Source organism: Nycticebus coucang, chromosome 10 (assembly GCF_027406575.1).
Source record: "Nycticebus coucang isolate mNycCou1 chromosome 10, mNycCou1.pri, whole genome shotgun sequence".
NCBI classification, from domain to species: Eukaryota; Metazoa; Chordata; class Mammalia; order Primates; family Lorisidae; genus Nycticebus; species Nycticebus coucang.
Genome location: NC_069789.1, coordinates 94,359,690 through 94,382,753, shown reverse-complemented (window position 1 = coordinate 94,382,753; position 23,064 = coordinate 94,359,690). Strand labels below are relative to the sequence as shown.

The window sequence follows — 23,064 nt, the reverse complement described above, 5'->3', positions numbered from 1 at the left end:
CAGTAGCTGCCTTTTAGAGTTATGAGAATTAAATGCAACAGTAGGAAGTGTCTAGCATTTTACCTTTTACATAATACATGATCAGAAATGGGAGATAATGGGTGGGATTTTTACGAGGTTATAGGACAAAATACATGAGAAGGGTAAAGATATGTTAAGGTTTAGAGGTCTAGAGCACCCCTTCCAAAGTTCTTGAATATTTTACACATGACATCTCAAGTGTTTCCTTGTGAGGAGACCTTCCATAGCCCCTAGAAAGAGATAGGGCAGGATGACCCAGAATGGACAGAGATGCTATTGGCTAACAAGAGCCTCAGATCTACTTTGCCTTCCAGTTCCTGCTCCCTCATGTTTAGCACCGAATCTGCCCCTCACAGCCATCACCTGTGCCTGAAGCTCTCTCGATCCTCTTTGTTATACTCCACAGCTGACGGCCCCCGGCTTGCCCCACTGTTGCCTCCCATGACACCTGACCAGTAGTCAGGATTGTTCTCCAAGTCTCCAGACACAGGGAACTGCTTGCTTCGCATCTGATGATAAGATTGGCGGAAATTGCTGTCCCCCTCATGCAGGGAGCTCAGTTCTGAGATGGTGTTGTTATCTGCAGGAACAAAACCAGGCATGATAGAGCTTTCTACGTGTTAAATAGTAAGGGGATTCTGTTCAGGGCTGAAATCATAGGCTTTGGGAAGCTCCTGCCTGAGGGCCTCGATCCTGTCCAGGGAGAATTATAGACATGAACTAGTAATATTAGTGTTGTTAGCTCAGCAGGAACTGGCTCCAGTTGGAAGCCTTCTTGTTTACAGAGAGGGAGGCTTCGTACATGCTCTGTTGTTGGAATAGAATCATTGTTATTGTTGCACCTGAGGTAGGCTTTCCAGAACTTGGGTTCTCTGTAGCTGGCCTCCTCCTAGTACATCACCATCCCTTCTCAAATGTTTTCTTTTTGTGTAATTCTGAGATGAGCTGTGATTATCCCAGGCATGTTAGGCCAAAAGGGAGAGAGAAGCTACAGAATACTGCATCTTCCCTAGATGGGCCTTCAAAGCCAGGACTGCCACTTGCTTTAGAGGCACCTTGTCTTGGCCTCCTTGCTCTGTGGCCCTCACCACACAGCAAGAAGTTCACAGATCCAAGGGAAGTGCACACCTAGTGTCCACATGCCCCCCTTCTAGCTCGTGTCCTTCCAGGAACCTAGAATATCCTGTCTGAATGGCACTAAGTTTACTTCCAGAGCCTGGGAAGACCCTTCCACTCTAAGTTTTCCAAATATAAGTGACCTTGGGTGGCCAGACCAGCTGTTTGAAAGTGTGGGAATAAAAGTGGGGTGTACTTCTGGCCTTTGTGTCTCTACTTCTACTCTGGCCTCAGCCCCAAAATGTAAGGGAGGTATCTAGTCACAGCCTCCTCATTTCCCAAGGTGGCATTATGTTACATTTTTGTAAAAGCACTTGTGAACAAGGATCAGAATCAGAGTCTGGAAAGGAAAAAAAAAAAAAACTCAACTATTTATTTATTTATTTTTTATTTTTTTTTTTTGTAGAGACAGAGTCTCACTTTATGGCCCTCGGTAGAGTGCCGTGGCTTCACACAGCTCACAGCAACCTCCAACTCCTGGGCTTAAGCAATTCTCTTGCCTCAGCCTCCCGAGCAGCTGGGACTACAGGCGCCCGACACAACGCCCGGCTATTTTTTGGTTGCAGTTTGGCCGGGGCCGGGTTCAAACCCGCCACCCTTGGCATATGGGGCCGGCGCCTTACCGGCTGAGCCACAGGCGCCGCCCTCAACTATTTATTTTTAAAACTTTGAAATGTACTGAATTTCATTGTACCTTAAACATAAATCCAGTGAATCTATTTACAATGTAACTGAATCCATTTGTTTTTTAAAATCTTTTAATTAGAACTTCAAAATATTATCCAAAATAATATTCACCAGGTTTAAGGCCTGGCTACTGAGTGAGAGGTAAGGCAAGATAAGATGAGGAAAACACAACTGTCTGTCTCAGATTCCTCTCTACTTCCCCCAACCCCCTCCTTCCTATCCCAAACAGTCCTTGGAGGATCTGAACAGTTTTGCACAAAAATGAGGAAAGGCCTTGAAAGGTAGCTTCCTTGCCCTATTTTACCAGGGACACAGGGTTTACCATGAATGACATTGAGTTTAATCATGAAGTCAGTTGGTTTTTAATTATAATCTAATTTTTAAACCTTTTCTTCCTTCTAAAGAGAAAGGACTATGCTTGCTTCAAGGAAAGTAACTCAGATACTATTGATTAATAAAATCTAGAAATTCTCCTTGCCAACGATCCCTCTGAATTTCAATATCCCAGGGACAGAACAACTTTAAAACTTACAAAGGGAGACTATAGAAAAATAACACTGTTGGTTCTGAACTTTCCTTTAACTTCAGGTAATACTTGATCTTTTTATTTTTCCAGATAGTGAGGGCTATTTATGTTTCACTGTTCACAGTGATGTACTGTCTACACTCTTATGTTACATCAACATTTCTGCCAAGTTGAACATAAACAGCAGCTTCTCCAGCCTCACAGACACCAAATAATGTAACTCTAGGACAAAAGTAAGCAAACTTTATTGTAAAGGGCCAAAAAGGAAGTATTTCATGCTTTGTAAGCCATGCTGGCACAACTGTTCAATTCTTTCTCTGTAGCATTAAAAAAGTCATAGATGATATGTAAGTGAATTGATATGGCTTTGTTCCAATAAAACTTTACTTACAAAAATAGGAAGTGGAAGATATTTGGCTCAGGAGATATAGTTTGGCAATCTCTGCTCTAGGACTTCCTAAACTAAAAACATTCTGAAAGCAACTCCACAGTTAATAAGGGTAGGGGGCAAATGAGGACCATACTGGCTAGCAAATTCATGAGTTTGGACCTCAAACTCTCAATTATTACAGAATCTACTGTATTACTGAATTACTCCCTTTCTCCACCCTGAAACCATGAAATCCATTTGTAATGAGATGTTCAAGATTGTTGCACTACCGCACTGTTTACTTTGCTCTTCAGGAATAAAACCTCCAACTACAAGTGAACTATATTCCTATTTCATCTCTACACAGTCATCCTGCAGGTTCCAGGAGATCTGAGTCCCTGTTCTGGCATTAGCACTGAGTACTGCCAATGGTTATTTTCCCTCTCTGACTCACTATCTTCCTCTGTTAAATGAAAAAGATGGATTCAACAACCTCAGAATCCCTGCCAGATCTAGAATTCAAAAGCTCTATAAGCAAGAAGGCTGTGGTCTAAGAGAATCTGCTGCTACAGCCTTGCATAGTTTGCTCAAAAGTTTCTTGTGTAAAGAACGCAAGACTAGGCTTGGGGTCTGTAGCTCAGCAGCTAGGGCGCCAGCCACATACACCAGAGCTGGCGGGTTCAAACCCAGCCCAGGCCTGGCAAACAATGACAACTACAACCAAAAAATAGCCGGGCATCGTGGCAGGTGCCTGTAGTCGCCGCTACTAGGGAGGCTGAGGCAAGAGAATCGCTTAAGCCCAAGAGTCTGAGTTTGCTGTGAGCTGTGATGCCACAGCACTCTACCCAGGGCAATAGCTTAAGCTCTGTCTCAAACAAATAAAAACAAAAACAAAAAAACAACAAAGAGCACAAGACTGGGAACCAGAAGAACTGGGTTCCAGTCCTGATTGTCACTGTACCTCTTTGGCTTTTGTTTCCTCATCTGCACACTGCAAAGGTTGACCTAGGCCATCTCTGAGGTCCCCTTCATCTCTAAGTTTCTATTACCTTATGACCAGCCACCCCCTGGAGACCATTTTAATCACAGTAGACAGACAGGAGACATCAGCTAAACCAGAATCCAATCTTCACTGTTAACCTTGGTTGTCAACTTCTTCTCTGAGCTGTGAGATTTACACATTTCCTGCACAGGCTTCTTCTTGATCCCTGATTCACTCTGTCTCTGGCCCCTTACAGGGATCCATGACAACATTGTTACAACTAGCTTGTCAAGTGCAGTGACATCTGCATTCCTGATATTCCAATCTGGAGATGGTCTTTTTATAGCCAGTGTAGTGGGAGGATACAGCAATGGATACAACGCAGACAGGATGAATTTAGAATTGCAAACTGGGTGGAATATGTTGTCCTTAATCTGAATAAAGCTCCTCTAGTCTGGGACTGTTTCCCCAACAATTCCATCAAGTCTCTTGTTAGTTCCAAGAAGAGGAGGGTTCAAAGAGAAAGCGTAGTGACCTCACTACCATGCCTGCCAGCACCCTCTTGATAATTAGCCTGTCCATGTCAGAGCTGCCCTGTGTTGTCTCCCGTGAGAGATGGTAATTTGGAATCCATCCCAAGAATCAGCTGTGGCAGCTGCAAAGTCTCCAAAGGGTTGGGGGTGAGTTAAGGGTGAGGGCCTTGGAACCTACAGACTTAGTAATTAAAATGTTCTTTGGAGAAGAGGAACTGTCTCTTTGCTTGCCCCTCAGTCTTTGTTGTTGGGCATCTCAGAGGAATATCAACCTCTACTCCCAGATTGATTTGCCGGACTAGTTCTTTCTCTTTCATTGAAGCCTCCATGCAGGAGGTTGGCAGCTGGATTGTTCAATGCTAGAGCCTTTCACGTTGGGAAAAACTGATACTCAAACTTCCACATCTTAAGTCATTATTTTTAATGAATTTTAAAGGGAATAGCAGGGAAAGGCTTTTTTTTTTTTTTTTGGGAAAGGCTTTTAATAAAGCATTCCAAACCCCAGGATAATACTGCTCCAGCAATACTTACTGCCCCATGGAGAGACATAACATAAACCAAGGTGGAACACAACTACTATACTCTGCACATCATGGGCTGTTTTTACTCCCCTGTGTCTGCAGAGCTATTTTCTTTAGCGGTATCACCAACACCCTGCTAATTCTAACCCTGCAAGCTCCGAGCCACCCTAGTTTGGTAATCCCCAACTCCCCTTTTAGCAACTAACTCTAGCATGATGTACAGATCATATAAAACCAATAGATGCTCACATCTGCCTCTCATCCTTCTGGCTGGATCAAACTGAGCCAGCTCCTTTTCAACATAGTACAGGACCTTCATGGAGTCTCTCTCTTTGTCAGCTTGGATCCGGTAACCTTTGCGAACTGTTGAAAAAAAGTACAAGAAGGTGAGCTGAGAAAGGAAAATATTAGGAGAAAGAGGCCTCCATTCATTTCACCAAGTAGAAAGCATGGTTCCCAATTATAACAACTCTTTTTGAAATAGGCCTAGAAATAATAATCTGTATTTATACATATGTGACCATACCTGAGATCCTTTTTATTAGATGGTGCCACCAGAATGGGAGGTCTAAAGGGCAATAATAAAATTCCACTGCAGTACATTTTTAGTCATTTGTTAACCTCTGTTTCCTATCTTCTGACCTCCTATGGCTCCACTTAAAGCTCATCTTCTCAAAGCTTTTGAGTTCCACTGGAGGGTATCCTCATACTAAGAAAAGACCACTTTCTAGATTGAGGACATATGTCACTCTGCAGTCTGAAGACTACATCTTCCTTTTGTAGAAGCATAGGTAACTTTAAAACAGATATTCAAACACCAGGGGCTTTGACAAAGGTAGCCTGAAAGCCTCTAGTTGCCTGGGAGGTGGTGCACCAATTCCTTAAACTGAGTGTTACATAAGAGCTAATATCGGATTCTAGACTATATATACATTAGTACAAACAAAATGTGAAATATATAGATTTTTAATCCCGGTCCCATTTTATTTGTTTAGCATTTTCTTTCTAGGAAGAGAAATACTGTATTTTAGACATAATTACTTCAGTCTGCTGCTATGTAGTTATAAGCAGGTGTTATTTTCAGAGTTTCATGAAAAAATGTAACTAAATCAGGACAGGTAATACCGTCTCTTACTATTCATCATTCAGTTATCAGGGGCAAAGATTGGTTAGACCCCACATCACTTAGGTATCAGTCTAGCCCAATACCAGTCCCAAGGATGATCAGATACCAATATGCCTCAGGCTGCAGGCCTCAGGCACAGATAAGAGAAAGAAAAATACAAAAGAAGGGAATAATGGGATGGTAATAGAACAACGATGGTAATTAGACAACACTTAGTAGGTACTGAAAATGTACTAGATACTGTGCTAAATGCTTTAATGGACACCTGTTCCTCACAACCACCTAAAGAAATACTGTCATCAGCCACATTTTATGGTTGAGAAAACTTTGGGTCAGGAGGGTTTCATAATTTGTCCAGTTTGGTGACACTTTGTCAGCGTCAGGGCTGGAGCCATATGGTTTAATGGAAGCTTAACCATTAGAGCATCTTGCCTCTCTAGAGTCTGGGAGGAGAGATAGTAAGAAGAGGGCGGTGAGGGAGACAGAGAAGTACAGCCCCGAGTGGGAAATACTCTTAGGTGTGCCATGGGTTGTATGATCACAGCATGGCCCTACCTCCCAGCTGAGCAGGACTGTACAATGAGACATAAGCTGGTGCCTTAATCATTTTTTGTCCCCAAAGTGGGACAGATACCATAAAGAAGCCTCATGACTGCATGTGCCTCCTGAGAAAACCCTGATTTATCGTCTCTGGTCATGTTACCCTGGCTGTGGACAAAGCCTTCCCACACAAGCTATTTACGTTGAAGACTAAAATATAAAATTCCACAGCACTCTAATTGCAGCCCAAGCACTGAAGACAGAGAAGTCACCCACACACCCATTTGCAGGTGCACTGCTTTTCTAGATGAAACATACTGGGCAGTCCACATTCATCTCAAATTGTACAATTACTTAGGGGGAAAAAAAAAGAACAAATCCCAGCACATGGCATCTCTTCCCAGAGGTTAGATCCATAATCCTTGCGCGGAAGCAATTATTAGCAGAAATGATTTTATTTATTGAGCTACACATTCTTCCATCTTTGCAGAGGCGTTCACAGAGTAATACAGACAGTTCAATTAAAATGCAGTTATCCCACGGAACTGCTATGTCTGTTCTGGAGGCAATTACGTCTGATGGATGAGCTCTGGGAGGTAGGGAACTAGGCATCTTGTAGGCAAGCTAATCCTGGCTTACTGAGGGACCTCAAGTGATGACCTACCCAGGACTCAGTTTTTAACTCCATAAAATACAACTAACAGTACTTCCCAACTTCAAATAATCTCTTTAAAAAGAGAGGGCAACTAAGACCAAATCAGCGGAGCACATTGAGTTCTTTGTATCAGGAGTAGCTTAAATGCTGCCTCCTCCAAAGGGCTTTCTTTTATTCTCATAGTGAGAAAAGTTCTTTCTCTCGCTCTCTAACTGACAAACCATTTAGTTTGATCTTTTATTTTGGCCTTTATTCTAGTTTGTTTCAAGTTATTTGTGTAAATATTTAATCTTAAAGATTCTTGAAGGGAAAAACCCTTATCATTCCATATGTCCATGTGCCTGGAGCCATACTTTACATATAGTGGGCACTTAATAAATGTACATTGAATTGCAGCCAGCCTGGGGATAGGGACAGAGTTAAGTTTCTTTGAGGCTGGGCGGAGAGGCTCATGCCTGTAATCTTATCAATCTGGAAGGCTGGGGTGTGTAGATTGCTTGAGCTCAGGAGTTTGAGACCAGACTGAGCAAGGACAAGACCCTGTCTCTATTAAAAATAGAAAAACTAGGCGGGTGTAGCGGCACATGCCTGTAGTCCCAGCTACTTGTGAGGCTGAGTCAAGAGGATTGTTCACACCCAAGACTTGGAGGTTGCTGTGAGCTATGATGCCATAGCACTCTACCCAGGGCCACAGAGTGAGACTGTCTCAAAAAAATAAAAAGTTTTTTTGAAAAGTGTACTTTCTGTAGAGTATCCCTCACTAGACTGTAAACTTCCTGAGGATAAGGACTAGGTCTCTGCTCTTCTGTACCCCCAGCACTTAGCATAGAGCCTGGCACATTATAGACATTCAAAACATTTATTTCCATATATGAATGAATGGATGAATGAACAAGGAGAAATTGGGAATAGAAACTGAAACTATACTCCAAGAGATTATGAAAGTTGGTAGATGAGGCTATGTTGGTGGTTTATTGGAGAATTTTGGCCAGGCAGGGAAAAGCATGAATGGTAGCCCTAGGAAAGCAGCAAGGTTCAAGTAAGCATTGTGATTATTATTATTGATTATTATTTTTTAAGTAAAGAAAACTAGCATATTTCTAGGCATTAGGGAAGGGGCCTACTTTGCCTACAGCCGGTGGCTTTATGTAGGTGTTCTAGTGTATGATAAACACTCAGTAATACTGAGATGGAGGGGAGGCTGTTGTTATAGGCAACAATGTGCCAGCTGTCCCCTGGCAGTGGGAGATGGCCAGTGAGAGATGGCTGCTGCCCTGAGCAACAGCTGGAGGATCCTCAGTTAATTGCAACTTGGACTGGAGCTTGGATTGTTTTCTATGTCATTATAACAAATTACACTCCTCATTATGATACAAATTTGTTTGTGTATGTATAGGTTATGCTGCCCTTGAAAAGTTACAGTAAGTATTTGTAGTTTCAAATGAAGATAAGAGTTTTGCCTTCAATACTGGCATTATAAAGAGACTCTACTATACTAGATACTTTCAGCTTTGATATCCCAGTCACAGCAGCCCCATGGCTTCAGAAATTTAAATTCTATCGTAATTTTTTTAAAAATAAAGAGGCAAAATATTGATCTTTAGATATTAGGGGCAGCATCCATTTGGTTTCAGTAGCTAAAAATTTAGGGAATTCTCCCTTTAAAAGATACTGTTGTGTGTGTGTGTGTGTTTTTTTTTTAATGGTAAGTTACAAGTTTGACCATGCAGTATACTAAACTATTCTTCATCCAGGTAGAACCTGGCTCTATGTCATTTATATACTCAGGAGCATATGAAACATCAGAAAACCTTTCTTTATCCTGCCTTCCAAGGATAAGATTTTCCTTTCCAAGCCTGCACCATGGAAGAATCTTATCATATATTGCCTTGAATTACCTACTCATTTTATTTCTATTCACAAACCCTTAGCAACTACCCTACTAGACTGTAATTCTTTGAGGATAGGGAAAAGTTGTAGGCATTCATTAAATATTTCTTGATTTGAAAGCAAATAAATGGTGTCAGATTGATTTTTATCTGTAATTTGAAGATCAGAGAACTCTCTGATGCATGGTGATGTTTTAATAGGAAATGTCCTTGACTATTGGCCAAAGTCCAGCATATGTGGAAAATGACTTTCTTCCTGGTGATGTTTCAGTTTAGAGTTTATGGATGATCTATTTCTGCTTTCAGATTCAGTCTGGTCCAAGTCCTTTGGTTAGTATGGCTCTTCATACTTCAGCTCCCCTCATTTATGAGCCTTGTCCACTTTGATTTTATTGGAGAGGGGATATTGGGATATTCACTTTGATGCCAAACTGTAATTTCAAAAAGTCTTATGGCTTAAGAATTTGAGCTGATATTTTTGACCCAATTAAGGCTCAGCTATTTTTCAGCTCAGTTCTCCTTTGTAGCCAAAATTCAACTTGTAAAACTTGCAAAAAAGGAGTCTCTGAGGCAGATACCCATGGATATAGACTTGTTCTTCCTGTCCTATCTTAATGAGCTAAGTAAGGCTGTTTATGGATGATGGAACAGCTGCCAGATTCCACCCCCCAGGTGACAGCATCTCAGTTGTGGGAGAAGTGATTCTAAAAATTTGCATATTCTCTGTATACATACAGTAGGTATATATATGTATATATAGACACACATCCTTATTAATTTTGAAAATGACATTTAAAAACCCTACCTGCCTACTCAGTTCTTTTACATGAATAAGAATTCACAGGTATATGTGAAATAGACTGGATTAGCAAAGCCAGAGTAGCTGCGGGAAGACCAGGTGGGAGATAAGTGCATTAAGCAAGCTGGGAGGTAATAGCAGCAAGGACTAGGGTAGCTGCAGTAGAGACAGAGGAAAGTAAACCAGTTCAAGGTTATTTTGGCGTACAGTCTAAAGGATGTGGTGACCAACTGGATGAGGGAAGTGAGGGAGAAGGAGGAGATAAGAATGAAATCCCTGCTTCTGCTGTGGGCTGTGGAGGCAGACAAAGATGCCATCCACTGAGATAAGACACACAGAAACTGGTTTGAAGTGAAGCAGCAGCGATTAAGTCAGTTTCCAAGGCTAAGGTGGAAATGCCAGCAAGACATCCAGATGGAGATGTTCAGAAGGCAGTTGGATAAATGAGACTGAGGAGCAGAAGAGAGGGTAGAGATAATGCTTGGAAGACATCAGCACATAGATGACAGTTGAAGCCAGGGAAGTAGATTAGATTTCTGGGGAGAGGGCATGAGATGGAATAGACACATCTGGAGGAGGCACAGCAGAAGAGCCAGCATACAGAGATAGTTAGGGACACTTACAAAGCTCCTTACTGAGAAAGGCAATGAATGATGAGTGGGTTAGGGGTGGCAAATGCTTTGGGGAAGTCAGGGGGAGGTCAGGATTGAAAAGTATCCATTAGAGACCCAGTGCTGTGGCTTATTCATTTAATCATAGCACCCCGAGAGGTCAAGGCAGGTGGACTGCCTGAGCTCAGGAGTTTGAGACCAGCTTGAGCAAGAGCAAAACCCTGTCTCTAAAATATAGCCAGGCATTATGGCAGGTGCCTTTAGTCTGAGCTACTGAGGAAGCTGAGGCAAGAAGATCACTGAGCACAAGAGTTTGAAGCTGCTATGAGCTATGGTACCACAGTACTCTACTGAGTGAGACTATATCTCAAGAAAAGAAAGAAAAGAAAAGCATCTGTTAGTTTTTTGCAAAAAACAATCCTGGCAAAAGATGGTTTCTGGAGTGGTGAAAACGATAGCAGGATGAAGTTAGTTGGGGACTTGGTGAGAACAGAGAGAATGGAGACATCAAATATTCAAAAATTTTTTTCAAGTAGCGTGGCTATAAAGACAAGAGGATGGGGAAGAAATAGTTTACAGAGTTTTTGCAAGTTGTACTTTAATGGGAGAGATTTGAGCATATTTTGAATGTTGATAGAAAGGAGTCACTAAAGAAGGAAAGGTTGGAGAGGTGAGGTGGGAATGGGGGGGGATGTAGATCCTCAGCAGAGATGGAGCCTTGAGTAGCTAGAAGGGATGTATCCAGAGAAGCACAGAAGCAGATAATCTTCTTTCATTGTAACAGAGAAGGTCTCAAGTAGCTGCCATGAAGAATGAGAGAAGGGAATAGGGTGCCTCTTATCTCTCTCCCTTTCGGTAACCAACCGGCTATTCCATACAAAGATGTCTGTGTAGTTTAACTACTCTGTGGAGTAGCGCATGCAGATGTAATCTGAAAAACTACTGTTGCTAGATAATTACCCCAAAATCGAAATAGCATATAAATATAAAACAGGCAGAATTTACTTTTTTATAAGTCATTATTTCTCAACATTTTTAATGTTCTTTGAAAAATAAATCTACATGGAACATTGGCCTAAGCCACCTTCCTTAGAAGAGGACAAACACTATTTCTACTGCTGCCCATGGGACCAAGAGTACAGAAATGTGCCAGGTATGGCTCGAGAAAAACTCTGTCCTGACTCAGCCACCCAGGTGATGATGACATGGGCAGACTTGCTGTAGCTGACATTAACTACTATCTTTGCACTTTTCTCCTTGCTAACAGAACCCTAATTTTGTTCACTCCCAAAGTGAGTAGTTGCTTAGGCCTAAGAGGTATGTCTTGATTAGTTCAAGCCAATCTGGTTTAGGAACAGATATTGACACAATTCTTGCCAATAAAACTGCAAGAAGTCTGGTGCATGAGGAAGAGCTCCTAGAAAAAATTTTTTCACTCTTAAAAAAAGTAGCAAAGGGAGAAGCAGACCGTTTTCTATCCCTGAATGCACTTAATACCTGAAACTACAGCAGTCATCAAGGGATTATGAGCAAAGCCAGGCAAAGTGACAGAATGAAAACTGGAAAGATGCCACCTGAACCGTTCAATTAACCAACCTTGCAGCTACCCTACCTTGCATTTCCTGTTATGTAAAATAATTTTTTCCTCTCTTTAAAGGCACTTCTAATTATAGTTGGTTAGTATGGCAGGATGGGACCAAAATGATGGAACTACAACAAGCAGGAAGTAGAAAAAGGCTAAAAATGGGAGAGAGGAACTATTTCCCATTCTATGAATAAGAACTGTTTTATCATGACAATCCGTTAAATAAAAGGTAAGGGGAAAGGATTCTAGAGAGAAGGAAGGAAAAAGAAGATTAGAAAAAAGCAAGCAGCAATAGAGTCTGAGACAAGTTCCACTAATTTCTCTTTTGCCCACACCATCCTTCTTGGAGAAGGACTATATTGTCTTTATCTCTAATTCCCTGGGTGTCCTTGATCATTAACTTTTACTTCCCAGTCTGTGACTCATTATGTCTCAGACGTCAGAATTCTACTAATAGTTCTAGGGAGAGAAAAGCACAACTACCAGTTACTGAGGATATCCACTCCTTCCACAGTCAGGCATCAGCAGTTCATAAAGAGGGCTAGAGACTCTTCCCGACTGCCCCACCACAGGCACTCCAGATACTGCCAGGGGAGAAGAATCTGTTCTACCAACCCTAGTGGCTCATCCATATCTGAGAATTTTAAAATCACCTAAATCTACAACACATACAATGCTTACCTTTCACTACCCTGTAATCTGTTTAAATGCCTCAGGAAAGCTGTATTTTAATGCCCTCTACCTCTACCCTTGCCTGTAGCTACAAATTCATCATATCCCAAATGGGGTGAATCTTCACCCAAATCAGTTCTCCTGACCAATTGCTTCATTTCTATGACTGTACCACTAGACAGCTTGGGGTCATCTTGGAGCCTCCCTTTCCTAAATTCCGCAAAATTTCATTGCTTCTTTCAAAGTATGTCTCAGATTGACCCATGAATTTCAACTCCTGTTGTCTCCATCATAATCCAGAAGCTCACACTTGAGCCACTTCAGTCCTGGCATAGCTCATGGTCTCTGGTTCTGCTCTCTCCTTCTTATCACTCACCTTGTCATGGTACCAACTCTGCCCTCAGGAATATGCTCGCTGTGGCTCTAATACCATGCCCTGGCTCCGCTGGAGGGGTTTGAAGGCCTACTCTGATCTGGCTCCACCTTCCTCCATCAGGCTGACATGCTGGACACTGCCTGACACCTGCACTGTGCCCTCCCAGCTTTGGGACTTCCCCACACTGGCCTTCCCATGTGGGCTGCTTAGTATCACTGCTTGCTTTTCTAAATCCTGCTCATTCCTAGGCTCAGCTCAAATCTCACCTCCTCGCTAAAGTCTCTGTAACTACTTCAGCTCTTTTTGCTTGAACTCCAAATACTATACTCTTTAGTATCTGTTTTTTAATAAAGGCCCATTCTCTCTCCTTGAGTAAGCCATACTACTTGTTAGAAACACTACACCCGGGCGGCACCTGTGGCTCAGTGAGTAGGGCACCAGCCCCATATGCCGAGGGTGGCGGGTTCAAACCCAGCCCTGACCAAACTGCAACAGAAAAATAGCTGGGCGTTGTGGCGGGGGCCTGTAGTCCCAGCTGCTCGGGAGGCTGAGGCAAGAGAATCACGTAAGCCCAAAAGTTAGAGGTTGCTGTGAGCCGTGTGATGCCACGGCACTCTACCCAAGGGCAGTACAGTGAGACTCTGTCTCTACAAAAAAAAAAAAAAAAAAATAGTAAAGTTTAAATAAAAAAAAAAAAGAAAGAAACACTACACCCTACATAGCTCGCTGACCCTCACGGTACCTAGCACAGTCCTAAATATGCAGTAGGGATGAGATAATTATTAACTGAATGATCAATATTCAGGGGGTACATAGTCTCTTTTTCTTATAGTTTTAGTTATTAAGGAGGCTAGGAACAAAGCATTGGTCAGCAATGTCACAATGCCCATGGCCCTTGAAAAGCCTGAAGTAGCCGGAAGGCACCTGCTTCTAGAATGGAGATAGCCATTCTCCACAGATGTATCACTGAACTGATTGCATTTATCAGCAAGGAACTAGGTGGGGGCCCAAGACAAGAATGGGGCAGGGCAGTCTGGAACTACATTTACCACTGTGGCTTCCTCCAGTAGAGTCACTTGGTGCCAAGGGAGGTGGATGTGGCTTGTCCATCAGCATGCCAGATGAGGGGGCTCCTCCCAAAGGGACAGAGGGGATGGAGTAAGGGCCAGGGACACCGGAGACAGAGGGAGGGTACCCGGCCTTTGCTGCTTTCCCTGCTTCATACACTGTGGAGGGAGATGAAGAGCAAGAGAGATTATGTCATCCCACCCACCACAACCCTCACCAAAAAATCCCTGAGGATGCACTCACGGGAGCTCCTGGATGTGTGTGTTCTCCTAGGACTGAATTGATTCATCAGAACCACTCTCCCCCACTCCCTTGGACTCCCCTTCAGCTCTACCAAAAGGCAATGACATAAGGAATTACAGTGTTTAGTACCTGGCAGCTGAGTAATTAAGCGGTTCTGGGAGCTGTCATAGCAGTATCCTCAGTGACAGTAGCAGCCTACTCATAACCACACTGTCTCTAGGCTGCCTCAGCCCTTCTGGAGGAGGCCTAGCACAAGGGCTGCCCAGGGCTGCTTCAAGGAGGATCCTGAGCCTCTTCTAGAGAAGGAAAGCAGGCAGTGAGCTTGCACATGGCCCCTGCTTTGTGACTTCAAAAGAAGAGCAGATAACCTGACTCCTGATCGGAACTGCTTTATTCCTAAAGATACTACAGACACCTGGAGTGCCTCTCTCTTTCAAGATGTGTTTAGTTTGTGGCAGGGGTGTCAAACTCAATGCCTACATGGGCTAAGACAGTAAAGGTGAAAGTTGTGAATCCCTAAATGAAGGTTAGTCCCTATAGTGGGCCATTTTCTCATGGGATTAAACAAAATTCATCTATTGCTGGGTAGTGCCCAAAGGCCACACTTAGGCAACTCTGCTTATAAAAAGAAGTTCTCTGCATGGAGGGGAATGACCAGGGAAGGCTTCCTCTAGTTTGAATGCCCTGAGCAGAGCACACAGTCTTACCCCACAACCTCACCACCGTGAACCTGTGCTTCCATTTTATGAGTAATGTCTGTGAGGATTTCAAATGCACTGGGTGACAGGTATGGATCAAAAGCATGGAGAAGCACATGTAGGTGAGAGCAAGCAAGGACAGTCATCCCTGAAGCTGGGGTTCCCAGAGGAGGAGAAAGTCTGGGAAGACTTCAAGTGGTAAGAAAGGAGGTGGATGAGGAGGAACTCTGTCACATGGAGAGGTGGCATTTCTTTTGGTCACCCGACATCTCCCCACTGGTCACTTTACTCACAGGCCTGAGGGCAGCAGCAGGAATCTGGGCAGCATGGACAGCGGACATAGCAGCAGCAGCTGTGAGGGCAGCACTGGCACCAGCAGATCCCCACCAGGACGAAGAAGAGGAAGACTCCCAGGATCACCAGGCCAACAAACACCCACTCTGGAGGGATGCACAGAGAAATCCATCTCGAGGCAGCTCACCTTCAGGGCAGGGCACACTCTGATTGGTACCTCCCTGGTGAAAAGGGGCAAGGAGGGGAAACCTGGGGAAGAAAACATTTCTTAACAGGGAACAGAGCCCACAAATCTCAAGGGAAACTATGAGTGAGGAGTGCTGACCTCACCAGGGCTGGGGCATGGAGAAGAGGGAAGAAGGTGATCTGCGTCATAGTGGGCACATGTAGGACCAGCACAAAGTGATGGGAGAGTTTCAGGATCTCATACAGGGGAGAGGGTTAACCAAACTGACTGTACTGTCAGAACAAGGATGGGACAAGAGTGGCAAGATCTTTGCTGGGAGGAGGGGAAACCTTGCCCACCAGGCTACGAAGTGGTGGACTTTAGGAATACACCTATCTTTTTTCATCAAGTTGATCTTAGCTACAAAAGCTAAGTCCTGAGAAAAGAGCTCTGTGTCTATGTGGTCTAAACGTAGCCTATGGTCAGGTGGTTCCAGGCCCCTTCTGTATTCATCTACTTTCCCTGCTGGTAACTCCTACAATGCCTTTCTTATACTCGGATCAGTGCTCAGATCCAAACCTATTGCTTATACCCAGATGGTGATCCATAGCTAGAGAAAACTAGAGACAGAGACTCAAAGAAGACACTGTCCCTGTCCCCAGAGAATGGGTTGGGTTTGATCCCACTCATGCTGACCATGCTGGACAGCTAACATAGCCAAGTGACTAGGAGATGTGATGAATGTCAAGGCTAATGTGTAAGTTTGTCAACTTCTGCTATTTTCACCATTCTGCCAGAAGCTGAATGTGAATTTTACTTCATTCACCCACCAAAAAGATTAAGAGAAAGGAAACAAAATCTAATTGGCTTAGATAAAAATTACTATGGTCCTCAGATGACTTATCTCAATATCATGCTTTTGGGACTTGGTTAATAGGACCACACTTCCCTCTGCTTTTGGGACTTGGTTAATAGGACCACACTTCCCTCTGCTTTTGGGACTTGGTTAATAGGACCATACTTCCCTCTGGACAGACTGGAGTGAACCATGCTTTTTTTTAACAGCCAAATGATTAAAGCATTTCACTTTGGTCGAAAGCCATCTACCAAATTCCCTTTATATTGATTCTCAAGTATACACTGTTTTTCTTACATTTGGATTATTAAATATTCCTTCAATTAAATAGACATTTAGTTGGGAGCTTGAGAATATGGCATTTTTGTTACATGAAGGTTTTGTGGTAATAGTAAAACTGTTTGATTTGGGTGAAAATTAAAATAGTAAAAAACTAAATTGACTTTGTCTAGAAAATAATTTCCTTATAAAACAAACAACTTATGTTTCCTGACTGTCTTTCCTCACTTTATCCATCTGAAATATATTAAAATTAACAAGATCAACCTTTCTTTAGTGAGGAAATGAGAAGACCTGGTGACTGGCTAGAAGGGTCTGGAGAGCATTTATGAGGTTGGCAGGTATCAGAAGCCTTTGGCCTAGGCCTGAGCAAGCACACAATAACATAATGTAGCTACGACAGACGTGAGCCCTGAGGTTTATATGAACTATGTGGACTGGTAGCTACAGTTTGGGTCAGGCAGTCAAGGATAAAAAACTGGCAAGTCACATTTGAGAAACAAAAGAGTATTATCTGGGAAAGGATTCTTGGAGTCAAAAGGGAGGGAAATTCCGGCGTATAGGACCAGATATGAAAAATACAGTAACACTTCCTTGGGACTAGGAGATGATAGCATCTAGTTTGGATCACTGCAATGTAACATTGTTTTTTTGTGATGAACAAATGGTAACAAATAGAGCGAACCCCGGATAAGGGTGATCAAAGAGATATCTATTTGTGTCCTTGGGAGCAACTCAATCAGAAGAACATCTACATTTGAGTTGGCCAGCTAATGAGGAAAAGGACTAAAAGAATTCATGGCAGAATAATAAGTGAAGCTCAACTGTAAAGACTTTGGATATTTTTAAAACTCAAATTCAGCCCAAACCAATGGCCAAGAAGATTTTGTATCTCTCTGTTGCTAGTAGGCAGCTCTTAAAACTTTGGCAGAAACCCTCTAAAACAAGACTGCATTATACCCTTTCCTATTCCTTGGGTTTAGATATACCCTCTCCCACAGTTCCTTCTTGCTTCTCTTTGATCCTCCTTCAGTTATGGACCATAGTAGTGCTGCACCAAACTGGTGTGGGTTTGTCTAGGCTGGGATGTTCAACTGAGGCTACATAAAAAGACAAAGATGTATATTTGAGGCAGGTGTCCTTGACATGTGGCCCACGGACCCCCTAGGGAAGTAAGGCAACCACTAATAATCAGCCCCTAAAATTGTATACAAAGTAATAAAGGTCTGTAAATATGTATTTTTCAAGGGAGAAAGGGTATAGTTTTCCTAGGGTCTGAAAAAAATTGATACTATTATGAAAGGCAATTCAGAATAGTGTGGTTATATAATAATGGATAGATAAACATATAACTTAGGAAATAGGACTACAGATAAATAATTATTCTGTTAAGAATACTTATCGCTGTTAGGGTACATATGGGGTATTGATATGGGCATGAAGATTGCCAAAGAGCCCTTATGGCTGTCACTAAAGAACTAGGTTTCCATCTCAGCCTATTTTTAATTACCATTATTCTTTTAGGTCTCAGTAACAGAAGGAATGCAATTTAAAGTCTCTTTTGATGGGCTTAGTTAATCCTGGAAAAGATCATAGACATACACACACACATATATGTGTATATATATATATATATATGCTAATAAATTAAAGGAGTAATTAGTAACTAATGCAGAAGCAAGGCAAATGGAGTGATAGCAAATTAAGCAAATAAAGAGTTAAATGACTGAATACCTGGCATAATCTCCACAGCAAAACTGGGCAAGAGATCAGCAAGCAGCCCTGTCCTGCCTAGAAGAAGTGGAAGGAAAAGAAGAAGGAAAGCAGTTAATGCAAAGGAAAACACAGCCTGAAGCCTGGCTCCAGTTGATACCATCCCACACATGGCACCACTAGTCCATGTCTTTTGTGGTAGGAGAGGCAAATCTCTGGCAGCCACCTAAGTGAACTCTGCACCTAAGTGAGGCAGAAGCAGAAACAGAACTTTCACTTCAACTACTTATAGAAGGAGGAAATCTCTGCTTCACTATGAATAACTCTGCTTGAACAGATTGACGTACACCATCCCCATTCATTTATACATGCTCTCCATATCCTTCATTGAAAAGTCAAACTTGTCTGGATCCAAATGTTCACTCTGCATTTTCATACATTCATACACAGTCCTGTGTCCATATAAAAACAAAAGTACATATTTGGTTTTAACTCAGAGTTATCTCACTACATGATTCTATTTATGGCCTTAAAGATATTTCAATGATTAAAATTTTCAAAGGCAAAGAAAAGATAAAGCTAGATCAGTTACAGACTCCTCTACACTCCTTCTGGCTTCAGAAACACTCTGTACATGTGTATATGATATGGCTTTTCCATATGGCACCCACAGCTGGCATTGTATGGACCCAAGTGCCTTCTGTATGATATGGCATGGAAGCTGAAAAGCTGGTGTCAGAACAGGTGCCCGTCAGTGGCTCTGTGAGGCAAAGAGCAGTACGGGAAACAAGATGCTGGGAGACATGAGCGAGGAGATTATTCCTTTTAAAAATTAGCCTGATTTATAAAAACATGTCCCAAATGCTTTCACCATGTTCTCACATCAAGGTAACATTCTGTTATGAACTTCTGCCCCTATACCAGATGTCTCTACCACAGTGAAGCCTTCCTGATAAACTAATAATTTGCACTAGGAAACAACTACCAAACTCCCCCCTTTCAGATTCAATGGTAAAAAGCCACCATGGTACCTAAGCATCAAACTAAATTCTACTTCATGACATACATGATGTATGCCTCTAGAATGGCTCTGACCAATAGAAATATAAGGTTAGCAACATGAGTAAATGTAGCTTTTCTAGTAATTACATTAAAAAGGAAAAAGAAACAGAAGAAATAAAGGTATTTTTATTTTTAACTATTTTTATTTTTAACTTATTTAAGTATCACCAAAATATTATCATTTTAAGGGCTCAGTAGCCACATTGTTACTGGAAAGCAAAGCTTTAGTGGTCTGTGTTATGTATATATGTCTCATTTAGAAAACAACTTTTTCCTGTAAAAGTTTGTTAAGGTGCATTAGAGAAAAAGGTTACCCGTATATGTGGTTCAGATTGTGAGTCTAAAGGTCCTGGTTGGTCACTGGCCCCTCCTCCATCAAGCTACCCTACAGAAAAGAAGCTCTGACAATGGTCAAAGGAAAAGGGCTTTTCCAAAGGAGAATACCACAGTTTGGGCAAGGTGTTATTGAGTAGGGTAAAAGGGATCTTTGCCCACTTTACATTTTGGGGGCTCTCCTCGACTCTATAAGGCCAGTGTGGTAACATGCAACCTGGTCTGTGTGGGTGATGGGCCCATGTTTGAAAAGCTAATGGGGATCACAGTGTGTCCTTTATGGAAAGGCAGAATGGGGTGGGTGACTTAGGCCAATTTAGTGAAAAGGGCTTCCTTCTTACTGTTCTCCATCCTGTGCAGCTGACATGGTAAGATGGCTCCACTGCTTGTAAGGTCCCTTGGAAGGACAAGAGGGAGCCACGTGGGACACTGGAAAGAAGTGTCTTCTCAAGGTAGTCTTTGATCTAAGCCTTCCCCAAAGGTTAAGAGTTGCCCGAAGGCTAGATAGGGATTTGGGGCCAAAGTTTGAGCAAGTGATTAAGAACATGCACTGGTCTCATCTGGAGTGTTCTCTGTACAAATATCTTTTAGAAACTCAATAAGGCAATAAACAGCTGGCCAAATACTTGGGAATTTGGGGTCTGCAACATCTCTTGAAGACCAGGCATAGCCAATGATCAAAAAAACAATGAACAGTGTTTTTTTTAGCAAGCAGCTACTTACTTACTGGTAGACTTTATTGTGTGCTTTTTTTTTTTTTCCAATCTGGACAATTAGCACATCTAAATACATCTCTTGTTGTATCTAGTAAAATGAGAAATTTTGCTTATGTTTATTCTCTAGTTCGCAAGCCTATAAATGTTTTAAACATCTCTGAATGTGCTATGGTCCAAATCATTGCTCAGATGCATAACAGAACTATCGTTGATATAAACTACAAATTTGTGAACTCTCACACAAAATTAACTATGTGATAATTATTAACTATAAGAAATCCATGCGTTCAAGGAGGTTATAGTGCTCATACGTATTATATAGTGCATGTTATAATGGAAAAAAGCAGTGGACTGGAAGTCAAGGTGGTTAGGGCAGCTTTGCCATTAACTCACTTGGTAAATTCCATAGGCAAGCTACTTCCCTTTTCTAGGTCTTAGTTTTCCCATTAGTAAAATGAAGGGGTTGAATGAAGTTGTCTATCAATAGGAAGACCATATATCTTGGTTTGTCTCGTCCTAGTTTATTCCTATGGTCCTGGTATAATTATTAATAGCACTCATTTTTACTCTAAATCAGCGATTCTCAACCTGTGGGTCGTGACCCACAAGAACTGTACTAAAGGGCCATGGCATTAGGAAGGTTGAGAACCACTGATCTAAATTGTACTAGCGTATAAAGTTAATTACATGGTCATCCTATCTATATCATTTGCAAACTCAAATGTCTGTAGAGGCCAGCGGGTAAAGCAAATGAGTGCAACTGGCCAGATATAATATAACAGGGGTCAACTGGGGTGTGACAGATAGCAGATACTTGTCTTAAGGAGGCTGCTACTACCCACTTCTAGCCACCAGCCTGTGTCTTCAGGGTTTCAGGTCATCCTAGTACTCAAGATTCACCAGACCACAGACTGTATATGAAATACCCTGATTTTCAGATGTTGGCAACTAATTAATACACACATTTTTTTCTTTTTCTTTTTCTTTTAAACCCCTTTACCAGCATGCTGATCAATTCATATATTTTTTACAGCATAAGACAAGCCATAAAAGTTTGTCTCTGGGCTGCATAAAGCCCACAGATCATGAGTTTGCAACCTCTGAAGGGTATATACACAGCGATATATTTATGGGGAGATAAAACACAAAAGCTGGATTTCTCCATAGGCTGTTTAGGTCAGATTAATGAATGGTGTTCTGACATCACTTCCACACACAGAAAGATAGGAAATATAAGCTCTAGCCATCTATGTTCAAATTTAAATTCGAAAGCAACAGTATTACACAACAAATAGGTCTTATTTCTGGGGAGCTAGAATGGGCATCATGAAAGAACAATGAAATGATTTTCAATTTTTACTTTAGACGTTTTTTACTTTTGTAATTGAAAAAAATTAAAATAAAAAAGAGGGTGTACTAAAATATCAGAAATATGGCAGAAAACTCACAAAGCTGTCACTCCAACAGGAAGACATACATCAAACTTCTCGTTCTCCCTGAAGTTAATGCTTCAGAAGAAGATGAAGGCTTCCCACAATGCACCTCTGTAGTGTTAGCCCCAGTAGGGTAATGTAAATGACAGAATCATGCAGTAAAGTGGATAAAATTAAGTGTCTTCAGAATTCAGAACATAGTAGGAGTTTTGGGAGAGCAGACAGTACCAATATGTGGTGTCAACAGCAGAGAGTGCAAAGCCCTCTGGCTTTTACACTATGACTTACATTTCATTGAAACTAAGGGCATCTTAAAAACTAGATTTATGGTAGAATCCTGTATTTCTGAAAGTCATTTTGCTCCCAGCTTCTTCCCTAACAATTTCTAAGAAACACTATTGCCAGTTAGAAATGCTCTATCTTTTCTTCTTCTGTGAAGGTCTGATCTTAGAGAATCCAAACAATTGCAGTAAATACATTCCAGATTTCAGTAGCACTTTACCAACACTTGTGAATCACTGTCATTCTTTCAGGATTCAGTAAGAGTGACAATTACAATTCACTTTAATGTCTGAGAAAAGGATGGAAAACAGACCCTGCAAATGGAAGGCCACATTTACTCTTTTTCAAACCATAGCTCAAACTATCAGTAGAAAATACAGTTTTCATGTAAGCACTCTAAACATTTCTCCCCAAAACTTGCAGAATCCACTACTTTTGAGAAATTTCCACATGAATAGACCAAATGAATCAGGCATACTAATAGTTTGTATAGGCACACACACAAGGGCCATTTTTGTACCATACAGTCACAAACTCTGTAGCCAAACACATTCACACACTTTGGATTGAATGCTCAAGGCAGAAACGTACACCATAACTGAAACAATTTACATATCTTACCTATAAAATTTTCTATTTCAGTTGTTTTTTGCCACTGCTACCTTGAAGTTATCCCCTGTACATATTCCTGCTTACTTGCGAAATTTCTCTAATTCACTCATTCGGCATTCATTCAACAAAGAATCTATATTGTGCCAGGTGGAGACAAACAAAAAGACATGTTCCCATGTCTTGAGACACTTGAGAAGGTCATAGTCTAACTCAGTTTGTCCGACTGTATAAGAACTCAGTTTTAGATACCTGCTTCTGTGTCGTAAGATTTAGTAAAGTCAAAAGATTTTCTACCTGCTA

General features: G+C 41.7%; 1 protein-coding gene across 3 annotated transcripts in view; it reads right to left on the bottom strand.

Annotated features, from left to right (window-relative positions):
- Positions 1-23,064, bottom strand: part of ILDR2 (immunoglobulin like domain containing receptor 2) — a 62,602-nt gene that overhangs the window by 8,890 nt on the left and 30,648 nt on the right. For 2 of the 3 annotated variants that reach the window (XM_053607480.1, XM_053607481.1), the window contains exons 4-8: positions 18,348-18,404; positions 15,312-15,458; positions 14,059-14,235; positions 5,006-5,119; positions 385-601 (exon numbers count right to left, since the gene is read on the bottom strand). In XM_053607480.1, the coding sequence (XP_053463455.1) occupies positions 385-601; positions 5,006-5,119; positions 14,059-14,235; positions 15,312-15,458; positions 18,348-18,404 (712 nt within the window). The remainder of the gene's footprint in view (positions 1-384; positions 602-5,005; positions 5,120-14,058; positions 14,236-15,311; positions 15,459-18,347; positions 18,405-23,064) is intronic. The other variant, XM_053607482.1, reaches the window with a different exon arrangement.